At 43.5% G+C, this 23,781-nt stretch overlaps 1 protein-coding gene across 6 annotated transcripts in view; it reads left to right on the top strand.

Moving 5' to 3' along the window:
- Positions 1 to 245: 245 nt before the first annotated feature.
- LOC308219512 (protein ELYS-like) overlaps positions 246 to 23,781 on the top strand; it is a 51,599-nt gene continuing 28,063 nt past the window's right edge. For 2 of the 6 annotated variants that reach the window (XM_080614599.1, XM_080614603.1), the window contains exons 1-11: positions 246 to 396; positions 2,186 to 2,273; positions 6,528 to 6,654; positions 7,299 to 7,552; positions 14,901 to 15,081; positions 15,362 to 15,569; positions 17,588 to 17,704; positions 18,325 to 18,409; positions 22,108 to 22,258; positions 23,186 to 23,318; positions 23,406 to 23,587. In XM_080614599.1, the coding sequence (XP_080470725.1) occupies positions 6,534 to 6,654; positions 7,299 to 7,552; positions 14,901 to 15,081; positions 15,362 to 15,569; positions 17,588 to 17,704; positions 18,325 to 18,409; positions 22,108 to 22,258; positions 23,186 to 23,318; positions 23,406 to 23,587 (1,432 nt within the window). In that variant the 5' untranslated portion in view covers positions 246 to 396; positions 2,186 to 2,273; positions 6,528 to 6,533. Of the gene's footprint in view, positions 397 to 762; positions 812 to 2,185; positions 2,274 to 5,412; positions 5,472 to 6,527; positions 6,655 to 7,298; positions 7,553 to 14,900; positions 15,082 to 15,361; positions 15,570 to 17,587; positions 17,705 to 18,021; positions 18,095 to 18,324; positions 18,410 to 22,107; positions 22,259 to 23,185; positions 23,319 to 23,405; positions 23,588 to 23,781 lie in introns of those variants that run through there. The other 4 variants (XM_080614601.1, XM_080614600.1, XM_080614602.1 and 1 more) reach the window with 4 other exon arrangements.

Below are 23,781 nucleotides of genomic sequence, written 5' to 3' on the forward strand. Positions count from 1 at the left end.
GGGCAGGCCCGGCCCCTCAGTATGAGGTGCTGTGGGCCAAGAGTGGGCTCTGCAGAGCGCGTGGTTTTGACGTGATGGGATGTGCTTCCTGAGGGCTCTAAGATCGCCTCCTTCTAGACTCCCGACGGCAAAACGGTGCTTCTCCTACACCTTGCCGAGAGCACGGCTGATGGGGTAGCCCACGAACTACAGTTCCCGGCATGCGCCGCGCGAAGCCGGCCCGCACCAGAAGCGGAAGCGGCAGGCGGCGCGGTACGCTGGGACACGCAGTCCGACGCAGGCCACCGCCCAAGGGCTCGTATGCCGCGACTTTGAAAACTCCCGCGGCGGCAGTCGCAGCTCTCGCGAGAACTCTGTCCCCAGCCGCGCCCCCCGCGCGGCGGGTGAGCGATCGAGGTGGGTGCCGCGCGCGGGGGGAGGGGCGCGGTGCGGCCCGGCACCGGACAGGGGCGCGCAGCCCACCGGGCGCGTTCGGTGACATAGGAAGCGACTGTGGTGCGGCCGGGCAGGCGTGCGACGGGCCGAGGCCTTTGTACCCGCCGCAGCCGCTGCGGGAGATGCCGCCGCCCTCTTCTGCACGTACGGGGGACAAGCGGCCTGGGGTGGGCGGCAAGGGGGGGAGCGGCGCGGGGAGCATAAGGCGGGGACGACCGAGGGGGCGGAGGCCACCCCCGGCTGCCCGCCTTGCTTCCTTCCCCCGTGCCGGTAGGTGCCGGGCGCTCCTGAGGCGGCTAGGCCGCCGCCGCCGCTGGCGCAGCGCGGGCCGGCGGTGCCCCTGGGCGGGCCCGGCTGCCGCCGCCCGTCCACTTACGTAAGTGACCCCAGGGGCCGCGTCGCTGTGCCCCGCCACACGTGGCCCCGCCGCGGAGGGAGAGGCCGGGGAGGCCAGCAGCACGGCCTGGGCAGCGCACATGGGAGGCGGCGGCGTGCGAGGCTCCGAAGGCGGGAGGCAGCCGGCAGAGGCTGGGGGGCGTGCGAGATGCAGCGATTGCCGGCGGGAGTGTTCCCTCCGCCCGGCCACCTCCTGCAGGGCCTTCGATCACTTTTTAGAGGGTTTTTCTTTCCTTTCTAATAATATTCTCCTTTTAGTCCCTCCTGTCGGTGTTCTTTGGAGGAGGAGGCGGGAAATTCACTGTCTGCGGCGATCGCGGGAAGAGGATTGGGTTTAATGGGGAGAGCATAGCTTTACAGTAATGCAGCGCAATTTGCTGGGGTCTCTTGATCTTTGCTTGCATTGTGCAGCAAAGTTGCCGACAGAAGCAAAAGCTATTTTTTCCTTGATAACCCGTGACTTAAGGTGTGGAACTTCTGCCAAAGGAAAGCAGTGTGATGTGAGTCTTTCAGGTCTAATAATTGCTTCCTGATTGTGTTTGGTAAAATGATGAGCAGTGTAGGAACTTAATTCGGTTGGGAATGCTGAACCCTGCTTGGGGTGTGTGGTCAGGTGTGGTAGTTCAGGTGCCTTGTTCAACCTGGATCAGTCTTGGCTGGCAGCTGTCACGTGTGTTCGGGCACACAGTACTGTCTCCGTTCTGCTGAGGACAGCTCCTACTTCACTTAGTGCAGTGTCTTCCTGCATTGACTTGATTGAAGTTTGCATTTTTAAGACATTGTAATGAACTTACTCAGACTTTTCTTAGGTTTATTTCTTCTCCCTAGTAAGCTGATGTATATAGTTTTAGAGAAATAATGGTGATAAGCCTTTTCTGGTGTAGAACTGTTTTACTTATGTGGTGGAGACAAATCCCGAAGGCAAGTATAGTAATGTTAGAGAATAACCATTCCAGGTAGCTGGGTGAACTGGCTCTTGTGTCAAATTCTAGTCTGTGTGGGATTTGACTGATTTTTCAGTTAAAGAAAAATCAAACCTATGATCTGCATCTTATATGGGATCTTAGCTGTTGGGTAGAGAGCTGAAATTCTCATCCTCTGCTGTAGATTAATGCTTCTTGGAGAGCTTGTGGAACTTCCGCACACACTCTGCAAGAGCTGCACTTGAGTGAAATAAGCCTGGTTTTAGAATTCCAATACAGTCTCTTCTCTGCAAGTGGCTTCTTAGACTAAAATCTAGGTTTTAGACTTAGGTTTTTGCTTAACACACTGGGGGGAAATTTTTTGCCTAAGGTGGAACAGTGGTACTCACTAAATCACCTGCTGACTTACTCACTAAATCCTCTTTCTGCAGGAGTGAAATAAGGCAAAGCACAAATTCACTGGCCCTGACTACTGATGTGCAGGAAGTGTCTTTTCCGTCTACTGCTCTTCCAATGCTTGTGAGTTGTTTCCTGCTTTCCTGGTGAAAATGTCATTGAACTGGTCATGAATGGGTATTCAGAAAATTCTGTGGTGCTTTTACCATCCTTTGGCTGTTTATTCAACACAGTGGATGCTGTTTTTCCCAGAACTTTGTTTTTCTTCTTCTTGTGCAAGAAGGAGTTAGAAATTGACTGTGTTTTGGGTGGTGTCCTTTCTTAAAAGTGAAGGGGTCCTTAGCTCTCCTTGTAAACTAAATATATAGTTTCCCATGTGTATCAGCTAGCACAGCAGCTTAACTGCCACAGAATGGTGCTAGACATTCCTCCTTCTTCTTCCCAATGCATTGTTCTGCCTCCTTCTTTGTGCCAACTGTTATGCTTGCTAGTTCTCTCTGCAAGCCAGTTTAACTCTTCAACCTGGTGGAAAACTGTCTGCTTCTCTGGATTAGTTTCCTCTCTGCTTTGTGGGTTAACTTTGCTTATAAAGAGCTCTAAAAAGTGTTCAAGTCAGTGCAAGGTTAGCCACAAGAGCACAATAGTAGAACAGAGGAGCAGATGGAGAAGAGAGGTAGGCAACAAGGCCTCTCGTAGTGACAGTGAAGTCAATATGTTTTGTGAAGTCTTGTCTTCAGCTGTGATTGACAGTGTTTTTAGCTTTTCCTTCAGTAAGCCCATAAAGTTGTTGGCCTTTGAAACTGGTTTTCATGCACTACTGTCAGTCAGAACTGACATCCCAGAACTCTTAACTTGGCTGTGTGTGGTTCTGCTTGAAAGTGTAGCTTCTCCCTTTATTTTGTTTTTTTTTTTTTTTTACCCTAGAGCTGTTTCACACAAAAATCTATCACCACTGTCATCAGTCTATGACTTGTGGCATATTCCTTTCTTTGAAAATAGTTCATGATGCTTGGAAGTCATACGTATCAAGGCTGAAGAATGGCCATTTTGGCAACTTTTGCACAGAGCAGTTTCATTTAGGACACAGGTGAGAGATTTAAAATGGGATTCTTGTTTACTCCTGGACGTGGAGTAAGCCTGTGCTGTATTTGCATTAATTGGTTTCTAACAGATAGAATTAGGGATGTGATTGTTGTCACTATTGCTGTTTTCAAAGAGGACAGTAATGCACTTAGTGTTGGATATATCTCTTAAAACAGAAACTTCATGCCTTTATACTCTAGCTCTGTTTTCCTGCTGTCAGATTTCTCAGTAGTCCTTGGTTTAACTTAGTAGAATGATGCAAGTAAAACATCCAAATAACTAAATCACTGTATGTTGTTCATAATTTATTATGAAGTTTATTGCCCTTGTTCCACACAGTCAAGCCAGGTGCCTAGAAAAAAATGCCCATTGACTTGCTAGAAGAAACCTGGGCATGCCTGATGATCTGTAGCATTTTCATATGCTTTCATATGCAGATAACAACTGTTGCATGAATGCTCCAGGTGTTGGAGTGTTATTTATTTGATGGTACTTACTCGTGGTACTGGATTGATAAGCACACTTGATGTGTGCTGTAGACAGGACTACACTGTGTCAAGGTGTGAGCTTTCCCCTAGAGAAGAAGAATCTGATTTGGTGGGGTGTTTGTGGTGGTGATTGATTTGTTTTCAGATTCAGATCTCCCTAGTAGAGTAGGTTAAAATTTTATTTCCAGTTTGGCGACACAAAGTTGTGTGTTCTTGGCTTGTGCAGGTATTTAGTGGCGAAGGCAGGGTGACTCATGGAGAGCATGCAGTTGAGAAGCTTTCTTGAATGCTATTTCCTGCTATACTGGAAGATACTTGTTCCCTCTTTAGTATACTCTGGGGACTACGCAGCTGGAAAGCATCTTGACAAAAAAGACCCTGGGTGTCCTGGTAGACCCTGAATTGACTGTGAGCCAGCAACGTGCCCCTGTAGCCAAAAGGCTTTGCGGTATCCTGGGCTGCATTAGGAGGAGTGTTGTCCGACATTTTAATTAGAGAGCTGGGTGATGGGGCAGTGCACCCTCAGTAAGAAATGTGACCCTGAAGCAAACAAGGCTTACAATACTCTGGGCTGCACGAGGAGGAGGCACAGCTGGTGAGGTCACACCAGCTGTGTCCAGGTCTGGGCCCCCCAGAGATAGGGAGAGATACATGAGAGATAGGGAGGCACTGGAGGCAGTGCAGCAAAGGGCCACGGTGGTGGTTGGAGGGATTGGAGCACTTCTTTTGTGAGGCAAGGCTGGGACAGCTGGCAGTGTTCAGCCTGCAGAAGAGAAGGCTCAAGGTGGATCTCACCAATGCATATCAATACCTGAAAGGAGAGGGTTTAGAAGGCGGTGCCAGAAACTTTGCAGTGGTGCCCAGTGGCAGGACCAGAGGCACTGGGCACAAACTTGTTCACCAGCTCAGTATACAATCGTATTTGGTATTACAGGTTACTCATAAAACATGTTCATTAAATCATTACAATTAAACTAAGATGGAACACTAGTCAAATTGTGGTTCTTTTTACTCACTGGAGCCCCTTTATGCTGTGCAAAAATTCACCCTGCTGTCACTTTGAAATGATGACAAGTATCAAAACAGCAATCCCAACAAAGCTAGTTGTGAGCCCTGACAGAGTGGTCAGGTGGGCTGGCCTGAGCAGCATCCTGCAGTGCTGGCTTTGCCATTGGCAACGTTCTTTTTCCAAATGTTGACTTGTGCTTAGTATGGGACCTCAACTTACGCTTCCCAAGCTTTACATGCTTGTTGTTTTCATGCTTGCAGAAGATGCTGGAATGTACTTTTAAATAGAGTGCTTGTGGCTTGAAACGTATAGTAGATTCCAATAACCAGACTTTAGAGCATAATCATAGAATGATTTGAGTTGGAAAGGACCTTAAGATCATCTAGTTTGAATCCCTCTGCTATGGGCAGGGATGCCTCACAACTGGACCATGTCACCCAAGGCTCTGTCCAGCTTGGCCTTGAACACCACCAAGGATGAAGCATTCACAACCTCCCTGGGCAACGTGTTCAGTGCCTCTCCACCCTCACAGTAAAGAGCTGCTGCCTAATATCTAAGCTAAACTTCACCTGTTTAAGTTTAAACTCATTACCCCTTGTCCTTGATAATATATGTCGTATATTGTCATATGATGTCATAACCCTTGTCCCTGATGAAGAGTCCTTCTCCACCACCCTTTTAGGCCCCTTCAGATACCGGAAGGCTCTTACGAGGTCTTCACGCAGCCTTCTCTTCTGCAGGGTAAGCAGCCCCAACTTCTTCTTCAGCTTGTCTTCATATGGAAGGTATAAGGCCCCCTTATTATCCTCATGGCCCTCCTCTGGACTTGCTCCAGCAGTTCCATGTCCTTCTTATGTTGAGGACATAATCTCATAACAATTAATATAAACAGTGTTTCTTTATAAACGGTTCTCTAAAGTAATTGTATGTTGCCCTCAGAGTCTAGTCTTCAAAATTAGCTATAAGGGAAACAGGTTATTAGTGTGTGCTGGAAGAAACAGTCATAAAACTTCATTTGCAGGAGAACAGGTATGGTACAGTTGATGCAGCAGGCTTTGTGTGTACGTTTAAGTGGTTGGTTGTACTGGCTAGTAGCGTTGGATAAGGGCTCTGTTTGATGCTTGAGTTGGTCAGCATGTGTGTAATGGATTTGTCTAGAAAAATATCAGTATTTTAAAGTACTTTACGATGTTCCCATCGTAAGTAATGGGAGCTTTTTAATTGATGAGCTGTGAATGCTTGTGTATTGCTTGTAATGTGAAAATACAAACGAGGCATTTTCCAGGGAATTTTGGGGAATGGAGGTAGTGAAGAACTTAGTATTCCTTAGTGGTCAAACTGAACATGAAAAAATAGCCAAGACATAAATGATAGATGAAATCTACTGGAAGACAATTGACAAGAAACAATAAAGCATAAAATCAAGGAAAAGGACAAATGGAAACTTACATCTCTTTCTGAGAAGCTTTTTAAAAGACAGTTCTTGTCAGGTTGCCCCTCACAAACCCATGTGAGCAGATTTGAACTTGAACTCCATGTATTGGGTTTTTTTCTGTTACCTGTCAAGACTTGCGCATCACTATTTGTTGGTGATCTCACAGGTGTCAGAAAAGCAAAGGATTCTGCTTGTGCTCTGTTGAGAGATCAAAAGCTGTCCTGATTGCTATTTTTCTAAGGAGAAGAGCTTCAGGCAACTCATAAAAGATTTTTCCCTGCATGCTGATGAAACTTTTGTTAATCTCAAAAATATTGATTGCTGACACGAGTGTGGTTTTGCATGTTTTTCTTTATTTACAGTGAAGAATGCGAGACCTAAGGGCTCGGGCAACGAGCAGTCTGCTGCGGTTTCCAGAGGTGACTATTCAGGCACTTGGGGAAGATGAGATAAGCCTGGACTCTGTGCTGTGTGGGAAGTTTTCTGGAGGTGAGCGTTTTCCTTTAGATTTGATCTTGTAGAAATTGATTCTTGTCTGGAGGTTGCCTGAAAGCATAGGGTCGTAGCATCAACTGTGTCTAGTTGGTGCTGTTATGATGCATCAGGTTCCAAGAGGACAAAAAGGATGTTTCAGGTGTTAGAAATGCTAATGTTAAATCATTAGTATAGTTAAACTTTAAAATGGCGACAGCCTGCAGTGCCTGTTTTAAGCTCCAGATCGCTGCCCAGAGCAGCATGTATCAATGAAATTAATAAAGTAGAAATGAATTTATTTAGATTTGTTATATTTGAAATAGGCATTAAGACTTGAATTCGTGTGTGTGTTTAGATGATTTCTAGCAAGGCCAAGATGAATATGGTACAAAGACTATAGATCAATATGTCACTATATCCCGAACAACCAGAATTCTTCATTGCAACAATGACAAATGCAAATAATAGGGTTGTTTATTCTAGAGATGTATTGCTTGAGGATTTCAGTGGGTGATTTTAAATACTTGATGAGAATTAGGTAAATTGGTTTTCCTTTGTTAGATCCATGTCTTGAAGGACAGGGGCAGTGACAGTGACTTATCAGCTGTTCCAGTCTTCTGTTGAAGATTTGCTTTCATCAGCTTTCTTTCCTCTTCCAGGCAGAAATGTCCTGGCCTGGTTGGCGTGTGGTCCTCAGCTTGAGGTAGTGAACTCTGTGACAGGAGAGCGCCTCTCTGCTTATCGTTTTGGTGGAGTAAATGAACAGCCCCCCACTGTTCGTGTGGTAAAGGAGTTTTCCTGGCAGAAGAGAACTGGACTGCTGGTCGGGTTGGAAGAAGCAGAGGGAAGTGTGCTCTGTCTGTACGACCTTGCGATATCAAGAGTGGTTAAAGCAGTTGTTCTTCCAGGAAGGGTGCGTACTTTTTAATCAGAAAACCAAAGCTTTTAAGTTGTTAGATACTGCATAACCATGTTTTAAGAAAAGATATGGAGTGTCTCTTTGTAGGTGGTGTTTTTACTGTATTGCATTAACATATTGTCACTTCAGAGTATCCAGTCAAACAGAGCCTTAATGTAAGATCTTAGTCTTAACAGTAGCATTATCTTTTGAGTTTAGTGTTACTAAGACAAGTTTTCTTGCTTTATTGTAGACCACACAGTTGCCTAATTCTCCACTTCCACAAAAGGGCATTTTCTTAAACAAAAATCAGCATAAGTTAAGATTAAGATTCACCATAGTTTCTGATCTTAGAATCTCAACAAAGAAATACTCTTACTCAGCTTTCTGTAACGTGATTTGAGTTAACTTGCTGGAATCCAGGTGGAGTTTTATTTGTAATGCTGCAGAGTGATTACTAGTAGGAAGCATGGTGTCCCTCAGGGATCGGTGTTGGGACCGGTCTTGTTCAACATCTTTGTTGGTGACATGGAATCATAGAATCATAGAATAGTTAGGGTTGGAAAGGACCTTAAGATCATCTAGTTCCAACCCCCCTGCCATGGGCAGGGACATCTCACACTAAACCATGCCACCCAAGGCCTCATCCAACCTGGCCTTGAACACCACCAAGGATGGAGCATTCACAGCCTCCCTGGGCAACCCATTCCAGTGCCTCACCACCCTAACGGCAAAGAATTTCTTCCTTATATCCAATCTAAACTTCCCCTGTTTAAGTTTGAACCTGTTACCCCTTGTCCTGTCACTACAGTCCCTCATGAATAGTCCATCTCCAGCATCCTTGTAGGCCCCCTTCAGATACTGGAAGACTGCTATGAGATCTCCACACAGCCTTCTCTTCTCCAGGCTGAACAGCCCCAACTTTCTCAGCCTGTCTCCATACGGGAGGTGCTCCAGTCCCCTGATCATCCTCGTGGCCCTCCTCTGGACTTGTTCCAACAGTTCCATGTCCTTTTTATGTTGAGGACACCAGAACTGCACACAGTACTCCCAAGTGAGGTCTCACGAGAGCAGAGTAGAGGGGCAGGATCACCTCCTTCGACCTGCTGGTCATGCTCCTTTTGATGCAGCCCAGGATACAGTTGGCTTTCTGGGCTGTGAGCGCACACTGAAGCTGGCTCATGTTCATTTTTTCATCGACCAATACCCCGAAGTCCTTCTCTGCAGGGCTGCTCTGAATCTCTTCTCTGCCCAATCTGTAGCTGTGCCTGGGATTGCTCCGACCCAGGTGTAGGACCTTGCACTTGGCATGGTTAAACTTCATCAGGTTGACATCAGCCCACCTCACAAGCGTGTCAAGGTCCTTCTGGACGGCATCCCTTCCTTCCAGCGTATCAACCAAACCACACAGCTTGGTGTCCTCGGCAAACTTGCTGAGGGCGTACTCAATCCCACTGTCCATGTCACCGACAAAGATGTTGAACAAGATCGGTCCCAACACCCATCCCTGGGGGACACCACTCATTACTGGTCTCCAGCTGGACATCGAGCCATTGACCACAACTCTTTGCATGCAGCCATGCAGCCAGTTCTTTATCCACCGAGTGGTCCACCCATCAAATTGATGTCTCTCCAATTTAGAGACAAGGATGTCATGTGGGACAGTGTCAAATGCTTTGCACAAGTCCAGGTAGATGACGTCAACTGCTCTGCCCCTGTCCATCAGTTTCGTAGCCCCATGCTAGAAGGCCACCAAATTGGTCAGGCAGGTTTTCCCCTTAGTGAAGCCATGCTGGCTGTCACCAAGCACCTCCTTGTTTTTCATGTGCCTTAGCATGCCTGCCAGGAGAATCTGCTCCAAGATTTTGCCAGGCACAGAGGTGAGACTGACTGGTCTGTAATTCCCCGGGTCATCCATTTTCCCCTTCTTGAAAATGGGAGTTATATTTCCAATTTTCCAGTTGTTGGGAACTTCACCTGACTGCCATGATTTTTCAAATATGATGGCCAGTGGCTTAGCTATTTCATTCGCCAGCTCCTTCAGGACCCGCGGATGGATTTCGTCAGGTCCCATGGACTTGTGTACATTCAGGTTTTTAAGATGGTCTTGAACAAGATCGTCTCCTGCACTAGTCCTAAGGTCTTCATTCTTACGGTCCCTGCATCTGCCTTCCAAGACTTCGGTGGTGTGTTCAGAGCATTTGCCAGTGAAGACTGAGGCAAAGAGCACTGTGAAGGAAATTGGTGAAAAATATTACTTTATCGAGTACACGTACATCAAATTATTTCACTTTCAGCTCAAACATTTTTCAGTCTCTCAAAATGTTTAAGAAGTGATTTAAGCAGGTTCACAAAATATTTGAGGAGTAAGTCAGTGTCTTTTATATGAATTAAAGTAATTTGAAAAATGTTTAACTTTTTCAATACCAAAATCAACCTTCTGATGGAGATTGGGATTGAGTGCACCCTCAGCAAGTTTGCCGATGATACCAAGCTGTGTGGTTCGGTTGATACGCTGGAGGGAAGGGATGCCATCCAGAGGGACCTTGACACGCTTGTGAGGTGGGCTGATGCCAATCTTATGAAGTTTAACCATGCCAAGTGCAAGGTCCTGCACCTGGATTGGAGTGGTCCCAGGCACAGCTACAGGTTGGGCAGAGAATAGATTCAGAGCAGCCCTGTGGAGAAGGACTTGAGGTTGTTGGTTGGTGAAGAACTTAACATGAGCCAGCTCCAGCATGTGCTCGCAGCCCAGAAAGCCAACTGCATCCTGGGCTGCATCAAACGGAGCATGACAGCAGGTCAAAGGAGGTGATCCTGCCCCTCTACTCTGCTCTTGGGAGACCTCACTTGGAGTATTGTGTGCAGTTCTGGTGTCCTCAACATAAAAAGGACATGGAACTGTTGGAACAAGTCCAGAGGAGGGCCATGAGGTTGATCAGGGAACTGTAGCACTTCCTGTATGAAGATAGGCTGAGAAAGTTGGGGCTGTTCAGCCTGGAGAAGAGAAGGCTGTGTGGAGACCTCATAGCAGCCTTCCAGTATCTGAAGGGGGCCTACAAGGATACTGGGGGAGGGACTGTAGTGACAGGACAAGGGGTAATGGGTTCAAACTTAAACAGGGGAAGTTTAGATTGGATTTAAGGAAGAAATTCTTTACCGTTAGGGTGGTGAGGCACTGGAATGGGTTGCCCAGGGAAGTTGTGAATGCTCCATCCCTGGCAGTGTTCAAGGCCAGGTTGGATGAGGCCTTGGGTGACATGGTTTAGTGTGAGGTGTCCCTGGCCTTGTCAGGGGGATTGGAACTAGATGATCTTAAGGTCCTTTCCAACCCTAACTATTCTGTTTTTCTAAGTTTTATTTCTGAAATCTAAGTAAGCTGGGAATTGGAAAAGGAAAGGTTTAGAAGGACCATGTCACATACCGAATCTTCTATGGAAGTGGTTCAAAACAGAATGTAGTGACTTCTATACCATAAGAAATGAGAATATATGAAACAGCCATGGGGGGAAATGTTGGCTGATGTCTGATGAAGGTTATGAGTTTTGAAATAAAGACAAAGCTTATTTGAAGTTTTGCTCTTATGCCCTGAATGCTCTTGACTACAAGTACATTTGGTGTGTTGCTTTCAATTTGATTCCTATCTTTTTCCTGTTAGATTAGTTAGATCAGCTTTGCCAGGACACAGGTGTTGCTAGTTGAACTGTTAACTTCCAAGTTGTGGATGCGAATAAGGGTAAGGGAAACCAAGGAGATAAAACTTGTGCTTGGCCATTGTCCGTGTGGTTTGAATTTATTCTGTAATTCATACTTCCAAATTATACATTATATAATATGTGTTTTTAATCTGCTTGAGCGTTTCTGTGATCTCCAGACATATTATTTGTAAAGATAAAATGCAAATTTGTTATTAACATCGCTTTCTACAGTTTATATCATTACTGGTTTAAGGCTTTAATGAGTACCTTAGTTTCTAGACTGTTTGCTGTGTTGGTTTATCTCGGTGGATATTAAGTTGTACAGGTCAATGCTAACTCTAGAGCAACTCTTGTCCAAGGTGTGAAGCCATTAGTGTGTTAATACAGCATTTTTATAGTGTCTGTATGACTGCCGTTTAATGTAACAGTATATGTGTAGTCATTCAGAGAGTAAGGGCATGGGTTAAGAAAACCAAACTCGCAAGCTTAGAATGAATTTTGGCATAATCTTTTTTTGGCGGGAGCAACTCTCATTGCCCCCTAGATATCCATGTGAAATGCATCAGAAAAGGGAAAGTATTAGTGGAGTATTCTTTGAATTAGATTCTAGTGAAGGCAAATATGGGTAAAAAACATGAGTTATATTAAGTAAGTTTATAGTGGTTGTATGCTTCACAACCATTGAATAGTATTTTCATGAGTTATCCTGGTTTGTGTGAGGCATAAGAGTAGCATTCAGATTCGGTGAGTTGAGAAAAGTTTTCTTTGTTAATGAGAACATGAGAATGAATTGGCAGTAGTGTAGGAGAATATGGAAAGGCAGTGCATAGCACAGTAGAAAAATATACAGTTTCAGGAGCTTCTGTGTAGAAACTGAAGTGTTAAAACCGGGAAACGTGCAAAAATGGAAAAGATTTATTTGGAGCCAGTTGTACAATGAAAAAATCAAAAAAGAAGTAACACTTGAACTTGGCTAATTCTGTAGCAAGGTGTAGGTATACCGTATTTCTGCTTTCCTCACAACTCACAGTATCACAGTATGTTAGAGATTGGAAGGGACCTCAAAAGATCATCTAGTCCAATCCCCCTGCCAGAGCAGGAACACCTAGATAAGGTTACACAGGAATGTGTCCAGGCGGGTTTTGAATGTCTCCAGAGAAGGAGACTCCACAACCTCCCTGGGCAGCCTGTTCCAGTGTTCTGTCACCCTCACTGAGAAGAAGTTTCTTCTCAAGTTTAAGTGGAACCTCTTGTGTTCCAGTTTATACCCATTACCCCTTGTCCTATCATTGTTTGCCACTGAGAAGAGCCTGGCTCCATCCTCGTGACACTCCCCCTTTATATATTTATATACACTAATAAGGTCCCCCTGCAGTCTCCTCTTCTCCAAACTATAGAGACCCAGCTCCCTCAGCCTTTCCTCATAAGGGAGATGCTCCACTCCCTTAATCATCTTAGTTGCCCTGCACTGGACTCTCTGCAGCAGGTCCCTGTCCTTCTTGAACTGAGGGGCCCAGAACTGGACACAATATTCCAGATGCGGTCTCACCAGGGCAGAGTAGAGGGGAAGGAGGACCTCTCTCGACCTGCTGACCACCCCCCTTCTAATACACCCTAGGATGCCATTGGCCTTCTTGGCCACAAGGGCACAGTGTTGGCTCATGGTCATCCTGCCATCCACTAGGACCCCCAGGTCCCTCTCCCCTACACTACTCTCTAACAGGTTGTTCCCCAACCTATATTGGAACCTGGGGTTGGTCCTGCCCAGATGCAGGACTCTACACTTTCCCTTGTTATATTTCATCAAGTTTCTCCCTGCCCAACTCTCCAGCCTGTCCAGGTCTCGCTGGATGGCAGCACAGCCTTCTGGCATGTCAGCCACTCCTCCCAGCTTAGTGTCATCAGCAAACTTGCTGACAGTACACTCAATTCCCTCATCTAAATCATTGATGAATATATTAAATAATACTGGTCCCAGTACTGACCCTTGAGGCACTCCACTAGGTACAGGCCTCCAACTAGACTCCGCCCCATAGACTACAACTCTCTGGCTTCTGTCCTTCAGCCAGTTCGCGGTCCACCTCACTACCTGATCATCCAGACCACACTTCCTCAATTTAGCTATGAGGATGCTGTGGGAGACTGTGTCAAATGCTTTGCTGAAGTCAAGGTAGACCACGTCCACCGCTCTGCCATCATCCATCCACCGTGTTATTTCCTCATAAAAGGCTATGAGGTTGGTCAAGCATGACTTCCCCTTGGTAAAGCCATGTTGACTGCCCCTCATAACCCTCTTATCCTTGACATGCCTTAAGATGGCATCAAGGATAAGGTGTTCCATCACTTTCCCAGGGATGGAGGTGAGGCTGACCGGTCTATAGTTACCCGGGTCCTCCTTCTTGCCCTTTTTGAAGACTGGAGTGACATTTGCTTTCCTGTCATCAAGACTTGGAGCAGCAAGAATTTCAATAATCGGAACACTTTTAGTAGCAGGGAAGATTGGAAATTGAGTTTGATTTATAGTAAATATGAAACTAAAAGTTGTTTAAATTTCTGTAGGTACTTCTAAGATAGAATTGTTGTAACCATGATGAAAGGCAAATTCTGTAGTAGATTGCAGGGCAGTGTAGTCATAACAAGTGCTTGATAAGGGAGAGGAGAAAACATTGGGGCTTAGGGGTTTAGTTATTTTTCCCCAGCTCTGCAAGTAAAAAAACTTGGACTCCCTTGTGCTGCTCAGTTCTTTGTTTTATTTTCATATGAAACTCTGTTGTTGTATAGCTTCTGGTTTTCATTATGCTGCATTTGTAAGCAGGCTAAATGATAGTCTGTGTTCTTTTGTTGTGTAGCTTTGACCACAGGAATCTTTATGTGCTTGTATCTCTGCTGTAGCAGTCCGTATTTTCCCTGGGGTGGGTTTCAAGCGTTGAAAGGTCTGTCTTCACCTTGTAATAAAGTTGCTCACAGACTGGTTCATATGTTCAAGAGAACTGTGCTGTTCTTCAGTTGGAGTTCTGTCTGTATCTATCAAGCTGCTGTTCTTTTTGCCACTGTTCTCAAATTTTGGTTAATATTCCTTAAAGTGCTGGTGTGGATTTAAAACTTCTTTTACTGTATCTGGATTATATTATAACTATATTACTTATTATATTATATTATATATATATACTTATTATATTATAACTATATTACTTGACTGCTGCCTGATCAGACTGACAGCTGTGATTTATCCTAGTAGCTATTGGCAGAGGTGGCATCAATTGTGTCGTAGTGCTGATGGGCCGTGAGCAATGGGAGAACTCAATTTAGCTTTAAGTCCCTTACATATGATAAAGTTTCTTGCACATAACTGTTTTTCTGTGTTTTCTTAATTATTTCTGAGTAGGAAATGGAAATTGGTAAGCTGTAGTAATAGAATGCACCAGTTAAGTGGAAATTGATTCAGTTAAATAAGTAGTCTAGTAAATGGAAGGCAGGAGCGCATTTTTGTACAGGGTTGGTTTTTTTTGTTTGTTTTTTTCTTTCTTCTTTTTTCATGATATAATTGGAAACAAAGCTTTGTCTTTAAGTTGTTGCTTCTGATGTGCTAATTCTGGCTTTACTTGGAAGTGATTTCTCTGTAGCTTGTCAAATGGCTTACATGTTCCCTTGTTGTTTTCCTGTAGGTAACGGCTATAGAACCCATAACTAATGACGGAGGAGCCAGTGTGAGCACTCGGCACCTGCATCAGAGTCTGCGATGGCTCTTTGGAGTGGCAGTGGTAGCTACAGATGTTGGACATCTGCTTCTGGTTGACCTTTGTCTGGATGATTTATCTTGCAGTCAGACTGAAATAGAAGCATCAGGTAAGCTTGCAGTTGTATAAATTGAAATAGCTTCTTCAAGAGGCCCAGACTCCTGATTTAGAGAGTCCAAGAAAAATCTGTCTGGGAGGGATACCCTTTTACTGGGTTTGAAATATGAGTAAGAATCCCTGTAGGGTCAGGGAGTTTTTATGTTATTTGAAGTTACCAACATGGAAATAGCAACAGTAAAATTAGATTACATGTGCTGTCACATCGGTGTTTAAAATGCTAATGCAGTGGCTTAACACACTCGTTTATTTTGTGGTTTTTGTGTGTGTAGATCTAGAAGTTGTCACCAGAATTCCTGCTGAAGTTCCACAAAGAAGAGAAACTGTGACCAGGGAAGGGAGACATCTCTGTTTTGAATTACAAAATCCATCAGGAACATCAATATCAACGCTGTGCTACATAAGCAGAAGCAATCAGCTCGCTGTGGGTTTTTCTGATGGCTACCTGTCGCTATGGAATATGAAAACTTTGAAGAGGGAGTAAGTAGGCCTTTACACTCTGCCATGCCTGGAGGTGCAGGAATCTCATTTTTTTGCTTCAGGAAGTATGTTAGTGTAAAGAGAACTTTTTGATGAACTAAAATGTTGAATATCATCTTGGAATGTTTAGAAATCCTCTTCTGAAACAACTACGAAGTCATATGTGGATTAAATGGACCACCTTCTCCCCAGTGGGCTAGGGTTGAAGTTTAACCATGCCAAGTGCGAGGTCCTACACCTGCGTTGGAGTAATCCCAGGCACAGCTACAGGTTAGGCAGAGAAGAGATTCAGAGCAGCCCTGCAGAGAAGGACTTGGGGGTATTGGTCGATGAAAAAATGAACATGAGCCGGCTTCAGTGTGCGCTCGCAGCCCAGAAAGCCAACTGTATCCTGGGCTGCATCAAAAGGAGCATGACAGCAGGTCGAAGGAGGTGATCCTGCCCCTCTACTCTGCTCTCGTGAGACCTCACTTGGAGTATTGTGTGCAGTTCTGGTGTCCTCAACATAAAAAGGACATGGAACTGTTGGAACAAGTCCAGAGGAGGGCCACGAGGATGATCAGGGGACTGGAGCACCTCCCGTATGGAGACAGGCTGAGAAAGTTGGGGCTGTTCAGCCTGGAGAAGAGAAGGCTGCGTGGAGACCTCATAGCAGCCTTCCAGTATCTGAAGGGGGCCTACAAGGATGCTGGGGATGGACTATTCATGAGGGACTGTAGTGACAGGACAAGGGGTAACGGGTTCAAACTTAAAACGGGACAAGTTTAGATTGGATATAAAGAAGAAATTCTTAGAGGGTGGTGAGGCACTGGAATGGGTTGCCCAGGGAAGTTGTGAATGCTCCATCGCTGGCGGTGTTCCAGGCCAGGTTGGATGAGGCCTTGGGTGGCATGGTTTAGTGTGAGGTGTCTCTGCCCATGGCGGGGGGGTTGGAACTAGATGATCTTAAGGTCCTTTCCAACCCTAACGATTCTATGATTCTACTTATTCTGCCTGTTGATGGAAGATTTGTGGGAAGCATATTCCTTTGGGTTATGTCAAGCAGTTTGGATGTGATAGCTGAGCTGATTTTTTTTAAGTCAATCTGTTCTATCAGTAATATTCAGTGAAACCAGGAAATGTGTGTATTTTGAAGAAACAGATTTTGGAAATTATTTTTGAGAACCAGTTTCTGAAATTGGAGCATATGTTGAAAGGCTTAAGTACACAATGTGATTTTGGAGACAGAATTCTTTAAAGGAGGAAACTAGTGAGACATGAAAAATCAGCAGCTGATCGGTGCATAACATTAAATTCTCTCCTACATTTCAACCTGGACTGAAACAGGGGATTGAGCCATTCCAGTGCAGCAATGCCTGTTCATGACAGTTTGCTTGGAACACTTGGAAATGAGAATAAGGGACATGTGAATTCATAAGCAATAGAAGAATTAAGAGATGATCTTAAATCTACCAATGAGCAGCCTCACTTGAAATCTCATTTATCCACTTTAGCAAATCTGCAGTGACTCACCGGAAACTCTTGGATGCATTAATAGACAGTGGAGGAATAAATAGGTGGCAAGCATAGATTGTGAAGGTGCAAACAAGGTTCAGAAGTCTGCATGAAAGGTGCTTTCCACAGTCCAAGTAAAGTAAAGAGAAACTATTTCTGTTTGGTGCTGTTCTAAATAGGTTTAGAAGCTGTGCTGCATTTTTAGTTCAATACTGAAGTAGGCTACACCAGCAGGAAGAGTCTTTTCCTGGCAGCTGAAGTAATCGTTTATGTTCCTGCTCCTCAGGTAGAGGAGGACATAAACCAAGGTTCTTGCATGGGATGGACAGCAATTTCCTCACCTCTTGACTGTTGCATACAAAGTAGTGCGCTTCCTTGTCTCACTAGATTGAGCTGGAGGTGTGCCCTTCTGTCCTTTGGGGATAAGGACGCAAGGTGCTCTGCTCAGAAAACCCTTCTACCCTTCTACAAAAACTAGGGCCAGTAGGCTCACCTTTTCTCTTTTTCTTTTTTGAAACCTGCAGGCACCACTCTCAGCTTGAAGGAGGAAGGATTCCTGTCTATGCTGTTACTTTTCAAGAGCCCGAGAATGACCCTCGCAATTGTTGCTACTTGTGGGCTGTCCAGTCTACACAAGAAAGGTGAATAAAACCTTACTATAAGCCACTGAATTATTACCGGTTTATATATTTGTTAACATACAGTTGCTACACGTAAATCTGTTAGAACTTCCTTAGCTGTGTGGGAGATACACTCAGGTATGAGAGGTGTTAAGCTTGCAATGCAGTTTTCACAGGGTTTAGCAGACGTGAACAGTTCCTAGTTCTTACCTTCAGAAAAGAAGGCAGAACAACAGTGGCTGTATTTTTGTGCTTGCATTCTTAAATGATTTCCTTTGTTTCTTGATGACAGCTTCGCAATTTGTTTGTATTTCCCCCCATGGTATCGAAACACCAATAAAAGTAGTTGAAGCTGCAGATCTGGAAGACTAAACATGCTGATATAGCAGCCTTCTGCCTCTGAAGGAGGAGGTGACAGTATTGCTGATTTCCTTGACCCTGCTTCAGCATTCTTTGGAGCCCTTGTGAGCTGGTTCAGCTCATGTGGCAGAAACCGATCCCTGTTCAGGAGTGAAGTCAGTGTTTTCCTGCTGGGCTGGTGAATCCAATCAGGGTGTGGAAGATGCAGCGTATGCAGGAGAGGGACTGGGGCTTTGGTGGGAAGGAAGAGGGAGAAAGCTCATCATTTATTTCTTTTTCAGTGAAGGTGATGTTGTGAGTTTACATCTGTTGCAGTTAGCATTTGGTGACAGAAAACGCTTGGCTTCAGGACAAGTCATGTATGAGGTAAGACATGTATGTGTGTGAAAAGCTGAAGATAGTAATTTTCTCTGAATGAGAATTAGTGAAGTTGGAGGGGCTGATGTTAAACCATTAGAACTCAGGGCAGACAAAAAAAGGAATCATTTTCTGAGTTTTCTCGGGCCTGGCCTTAGTGCTTTTTGACAAGTGACAGCAATTTTATACTACAGCGTCATGTGTTCCAACTAGAGTCATCTGCGAAGAGCCCAAAGGAATACAATTGTGCAGGAGGAAACAGCCTTTAGAAATAAAATTGTTCTTAATTTAAACAGCAAATTAATGACGTGTAGCTGAAGAAGACAGGGCTTTGAATACCTTTGTGTAAGCAAACTTTAGACCCAGAGAAGCTTCTTTCTGTCAGCCTTTCCTAAAATATGGTTTTGCCTTTCTCTCTCTCTCTGTCTCTCTGTGTCTTTATTCACTTCTGCTCCTCATCTTATATTGTTTTTCTTTTGAGCTCTGCCAGGCGGACTTCAAGTGAAATGTACCTCGAGTGTCTCTTAAGTGTTGATGCTGAAGCTTAGTAGCTGGAAAGAGAACTTCTATTTGTTGGCTGGGTTACTCTTAAAGCCAGCAAAATATGGAAATGCAGTAAAAAGAATGGCATGATTTTGTGAGAAGGGTATACCATACATTTTTTAGAACTGACTTCAGAGATTTTATGTTAAAAATATAGATGGGATATCATTATATCTGACATATCTTAACAGCTAATGTGTCTGTATACTGTGTAAGTCTATTCCATAGTATGCTTCAAATTCCGCGAAACTCTTTTTGAGGGGAAAGTAATCTTAATCCAGAGCAAATGTGTCCTCCTATTTTGATACTTTCTTTTGCATATTCTCTGTAGTTATGGAATCAAATAGGAATGATTCTTGTTTCATTGTACTCTGTTTTATAGGGATTGTGTGTTTTTTCTTTTTTTGCCTGAGTTTTGATTTTGATCTTTTATTTTTTCCTTAAAGATAGGAAAGCTTCTTCCTCATTTGTAATTATAGCTTTTGAATAGATGCAATCTTGGTGCTTGGAAATGGTGATGTTTCTTTAAAAGGCATTCTATATCATGGGGACAGAGTAGACAACTGATAGTATGTTCTAAATATGGATGTCATGTCTTTATCTTTGTTGTTGTGCAGCTTTTTAATGACATAAATAGATTTCTTTAGGGCAACAGAGCACCCTGATTAGGAATTTTAATTTTTAAACATTTTCATTACGGTTATCTGCTGCAAGTCTTTCTCATGCTCTAAGCACTTTGGCAGGTTGGTAGGAGAAACTGTCCTTAATCTTCCTCTCATTTTACTGTTGAACTCCTTTGTTCTATCTTTTAGAAGTTCTTTTTTAGCTACAGTCTTTGCAGTGGCTAAGACAATACCTTGTGCTATATGCTGCTTTGGAAAAAAAAGCAGTTGTCTATATCCATTCTTCTCATGGCTACTTTGTTTTGTCTCAACCCTTGAAAGTTTTAATGTGGGACCTTTAACTCTTTGGCAATTCTTTGTCTTGGTCTCCTTATTTTCCTGAAGCAGATAAAGTGAATGTCAGTTTTTATCTCTGTGGGTTATATGTTTCATCAGCCTTTGAAAACAAGTCTTCTAGAAATTCCAGCAGACAGGCTATAAAAAGCACCCAATGTGATTAAGTAATATTACGGTGTTTGTGGCTTGAGAAAACCATGGTGTAGTTAACGGAAGACTTTAATCCTCTACAGACTGTGCAACCAGTAACACGTTTACAGGCTTATCAGAGGTGTCAAAACACCGGAGTCTGGATTAGAGTTGTTTTTCTCCCCTGCTGCTTCTGCTTCCCTGTGATGGAATGTGGTGGAAGATTGAAACAGGAGCCAATCTGTCAAGGACCCAGGACATAGTCAAAGAACGAACTAAATAGCTGGACCATCTGGGGAGAAAAGACAGGTTCTTCAACTAGGTTTCAGATGAGCCACTTACACATATAGCTTCATACCAAGACCTGGTAACACCTACTGCCAAAGAAAGCCATCAAAACCAACCTCCGTGCCTTCCCCCCCACCAAAGATGCATTAAAGCAGGGTCTGTGTTTTACAGTGGTCACTGTTAGTCTCAGAATATTTCCTTGTAGTCGCAAATTGGTCAGTACTACATGACTGACTGTCTACATGGCAGTCTGAGTCAAGTTTCTTGTCCATCTTCAGTGGCAGAAAATTTGAGAGTAGTCCCTTTACCAGGCCAAGTTCGAGTACATGAGGAGTAAACTGTTGATCCTTGTCCATTGAATAGAATTCCTAAGAGCTTGAAAGACTTTTCTACTACGGCAGTGCTTTGTGTTCCAGGAATCAGAGTTGAGGCTATGCAACAGTGCATCTTGGACTTTGTATCATGGTAAAAAGACACTAAGAGGACTTTTGGAAAATGTGACACTGTGTTTTTGTAAATGTGTGTCGAGCTTGTGTCTCGATTGCCTTCAAGGCTGGTGCAAGTCTGCTCAAGTAATTAAACATAAAGGTATGCTTTCAAAGATCTTTTTTATACCGTCTCAGCAGTTGCTAAATCTGGTGCATCAAATCACCTTATTAGTGTATATAAATATATAAAGGGGGAGTGTCATGAGGATGGAGCCAGGCTCTTCTCAATGGCAAACAATGATAGGAGAAGGGGTAATGGGTATAAACTGGAACACAAGAGGTTCCACTTAAACTTGAGAAGAAACTTCTTCTCAGTGAGGGTGACAGAACACTGGAACAGGCTGCCCAGGGAGGTTGTGGAGTCTCCTTCTCTGGAGACATTCAAAACCTGCCTGGACACATTCCTATGTAACCTTATTTAGGTGTTCCTGCTCTGGCAGGGGGATTGGACTAGATGATCTTTTGAGGTCCCTTCCAATCTCTAACATACTGTGATACTGTGAAATCATGGAGCACATCTTTACCTTGGTCCTACACAATGCTTGTGGATTGGCAGAGCGTACCGTCTTTACTTTCATACCAGAGTATGACCAGTGCATCTCATTTGGAAACTGTCTTCATATTTTCCTGGTTGATAGTCATTCCCTTATATCTTCCATACAGTGGAGTTGCCATAACTTAGATAAGTTAAGATTAAACTTAATTTAGATTAAAAAATTAGATTTGTTTGCCATGGAGTGGATACTGGTTTGTTTCTGGAGTTGTCTTAGGCAGGATTGTGTGCTATTATTTTTCCCTTCTCCTCTGCACCAACTTTGTGGGGGACTGATTCTTCCTATATGAATCAAAGTTGAAATTTCTAGCTGTTAAAATGAATCTCTGATAGATTTATGGAGTTCTGTTACTTTATCTGATGAAACTGGTTTTAGTGATTATTCATTCCACAATAAAAAATGAGAATCTCTGCTTAGGCTTTACGGTAATTTTTCAAATAGGTGGTTTTGATTTTTGTTATCTACTCTGCACATGCTGTCTGCTTCCAAAGTTTGAATGGAATGTACATGCTTCAGAGCAAAGTGTAGTTTGGGAAATGCTAAATTATGAAAATGTAAAAAGCCTTTACAGCCAATCATGCCCATTACACTTAATTCTTGTGCGCTTCAGATGTAGTTTCTGTTATCAGAATTAAGCTCAATATAATATACATACTGTATTAGAAATACACATTTTTCCTACTTAAGTATAACATACGGATTTTTTTATCTCAAAACGACCATTTCTTTATTCTGCTTTTCCCCAGGGTTTGGAGTACTGTGATGAAAGGTACAGTTTAGAGCTCACGAGTGGAGTCTTTCCCTTGAGAGGGCAGACCAGCAATACTAAGTTACTCAGCTGTCAGACCGTGGAAAAATTTCGCAACCACGTTGACAGAGAGGATAGTGTTAATGAAGGTTTGTTCTGATGTCTGTGTTTGCTTACTGTAAAGGAAACGGTTTGGGAATCCAGGCAGTGAACGCTGTTCTGTACTCCTAGTGTGCAAGTCTTGAGTATCCATATTGACTAGCTTCTTAGGCTTTTTGAGAAAGAAAACTTGTCACATGAGACTTTGCTCAGGGAAAAAAAACGGGGTTTTTTTAATGCTTGCTCATATGCTATAACAGTGTGTGATGGGGTCATCTGTGTAATGCTGATTAGTTTTTTTATTCTTCCAGCTGTTGTCTTTGAACAGTAAGATGGTTCAACAAACAACACCCCTGTGAACCCTCCCCCCCCCCCCAAAAAAAAAAAAAAAAGAAACCCAAACCAACCTAAAATGCAACAAATGAAAACAACAATAAAAAGTGATGTGAGGCATGGAGAAATACCTGTAATTTTTCTGGTCGTTTCTAATTAGCTTTTATTTAGAGCCTGCACAATTTAAATTGTAGGTTCTGTTGTGTGTTGGTTGAAGCCAGCAGTGAAGCTGTCCTCTGAGTCAAGAAAAGAATTGATAACTTCAAAGGCAGTTTCAGCAGCTGACAAAACTGAAACAGCAAAGAAGTGCACAATGGAACACAGTAAAGTGTTTGAGGATCCCTGAACAGTAATGATGATGAATTTAATAGAGAGCAGAGAAATGTTTTCCCAAACAGTTGGGATCTTTTCTCTGTTAGTGTAAATAATATACACATGCTTTGCTTCCATCTGGAGAATGCATTGTCCCTTGAGAAGACAGACTATGCACTTGTTGGGAAAACTAGAGTGTAACACTGTCTATGTTTGAAATTAAAGTCTTTATTCCAATTTCCTTTTTCTTGAGTTTTGTTCTTTTATTTATTTCCTTGTTTGATAATTTTGTTCTTTGATTCTGAATATGCTCAATTTCTTGTCTTTTACAGTAGTGTCTCCTGACACCAGTGTATCAGTCTTCAGCTGGCAAGTGAATACCTATGGTCAGGCAAAACCATCTACCTATTTGGGTGTATTTGACATTAATCGCTGGTACCATGCTCAAATGCCAGATTCACTAAGGTAGATTTTTATGTAGTGCTTTCCAGAATCTCAACAAATAATTCATTGGAAAGTCAGTGTTTCACTTACACACTTGTTTTCTTTAAGACCAGAAGAATTCCTTCACGATTGCCCCTACTTTGCCTTGTGGTCACTGGATTCTGTAATAACCATGACTTCTCCAAACCTCATTTTGGATATTGTGGTACATGAGCGGAGTCTGAGTCGGGGAGTTCCTCCTTCTTATCCACCACCTGAGCAGTATTTTAATCCAAGCACCTATAATTTTGGTAGGTATTTCCTTGCTTTTGATAGTGATAAGCTAAAATAGAGGTCAGATGCCGCTTACTGGTTCTTTTGTTTGTTGTTGGTGGCTCAAAAAGCAAAACAAACCAGAGAACACCAAACCCCCACCAACCCAATAACTGGCAGTACTCGATACCTTGAGAGTTACGTTGTCCTAACAAGATATTGAATACTGTGA

The sequence above is a fragment of the Psittacula echo genome (genome assembly GCF_963264785.1).
Source record: "Psittacula echo genome assembly, chromosome: 4".
Lineage (NCBI taxonomy): Eukaryota > Metazoa > Chordata > Aves > Psittaciformes > Psittacidae > Psittacula > Psittacula echo.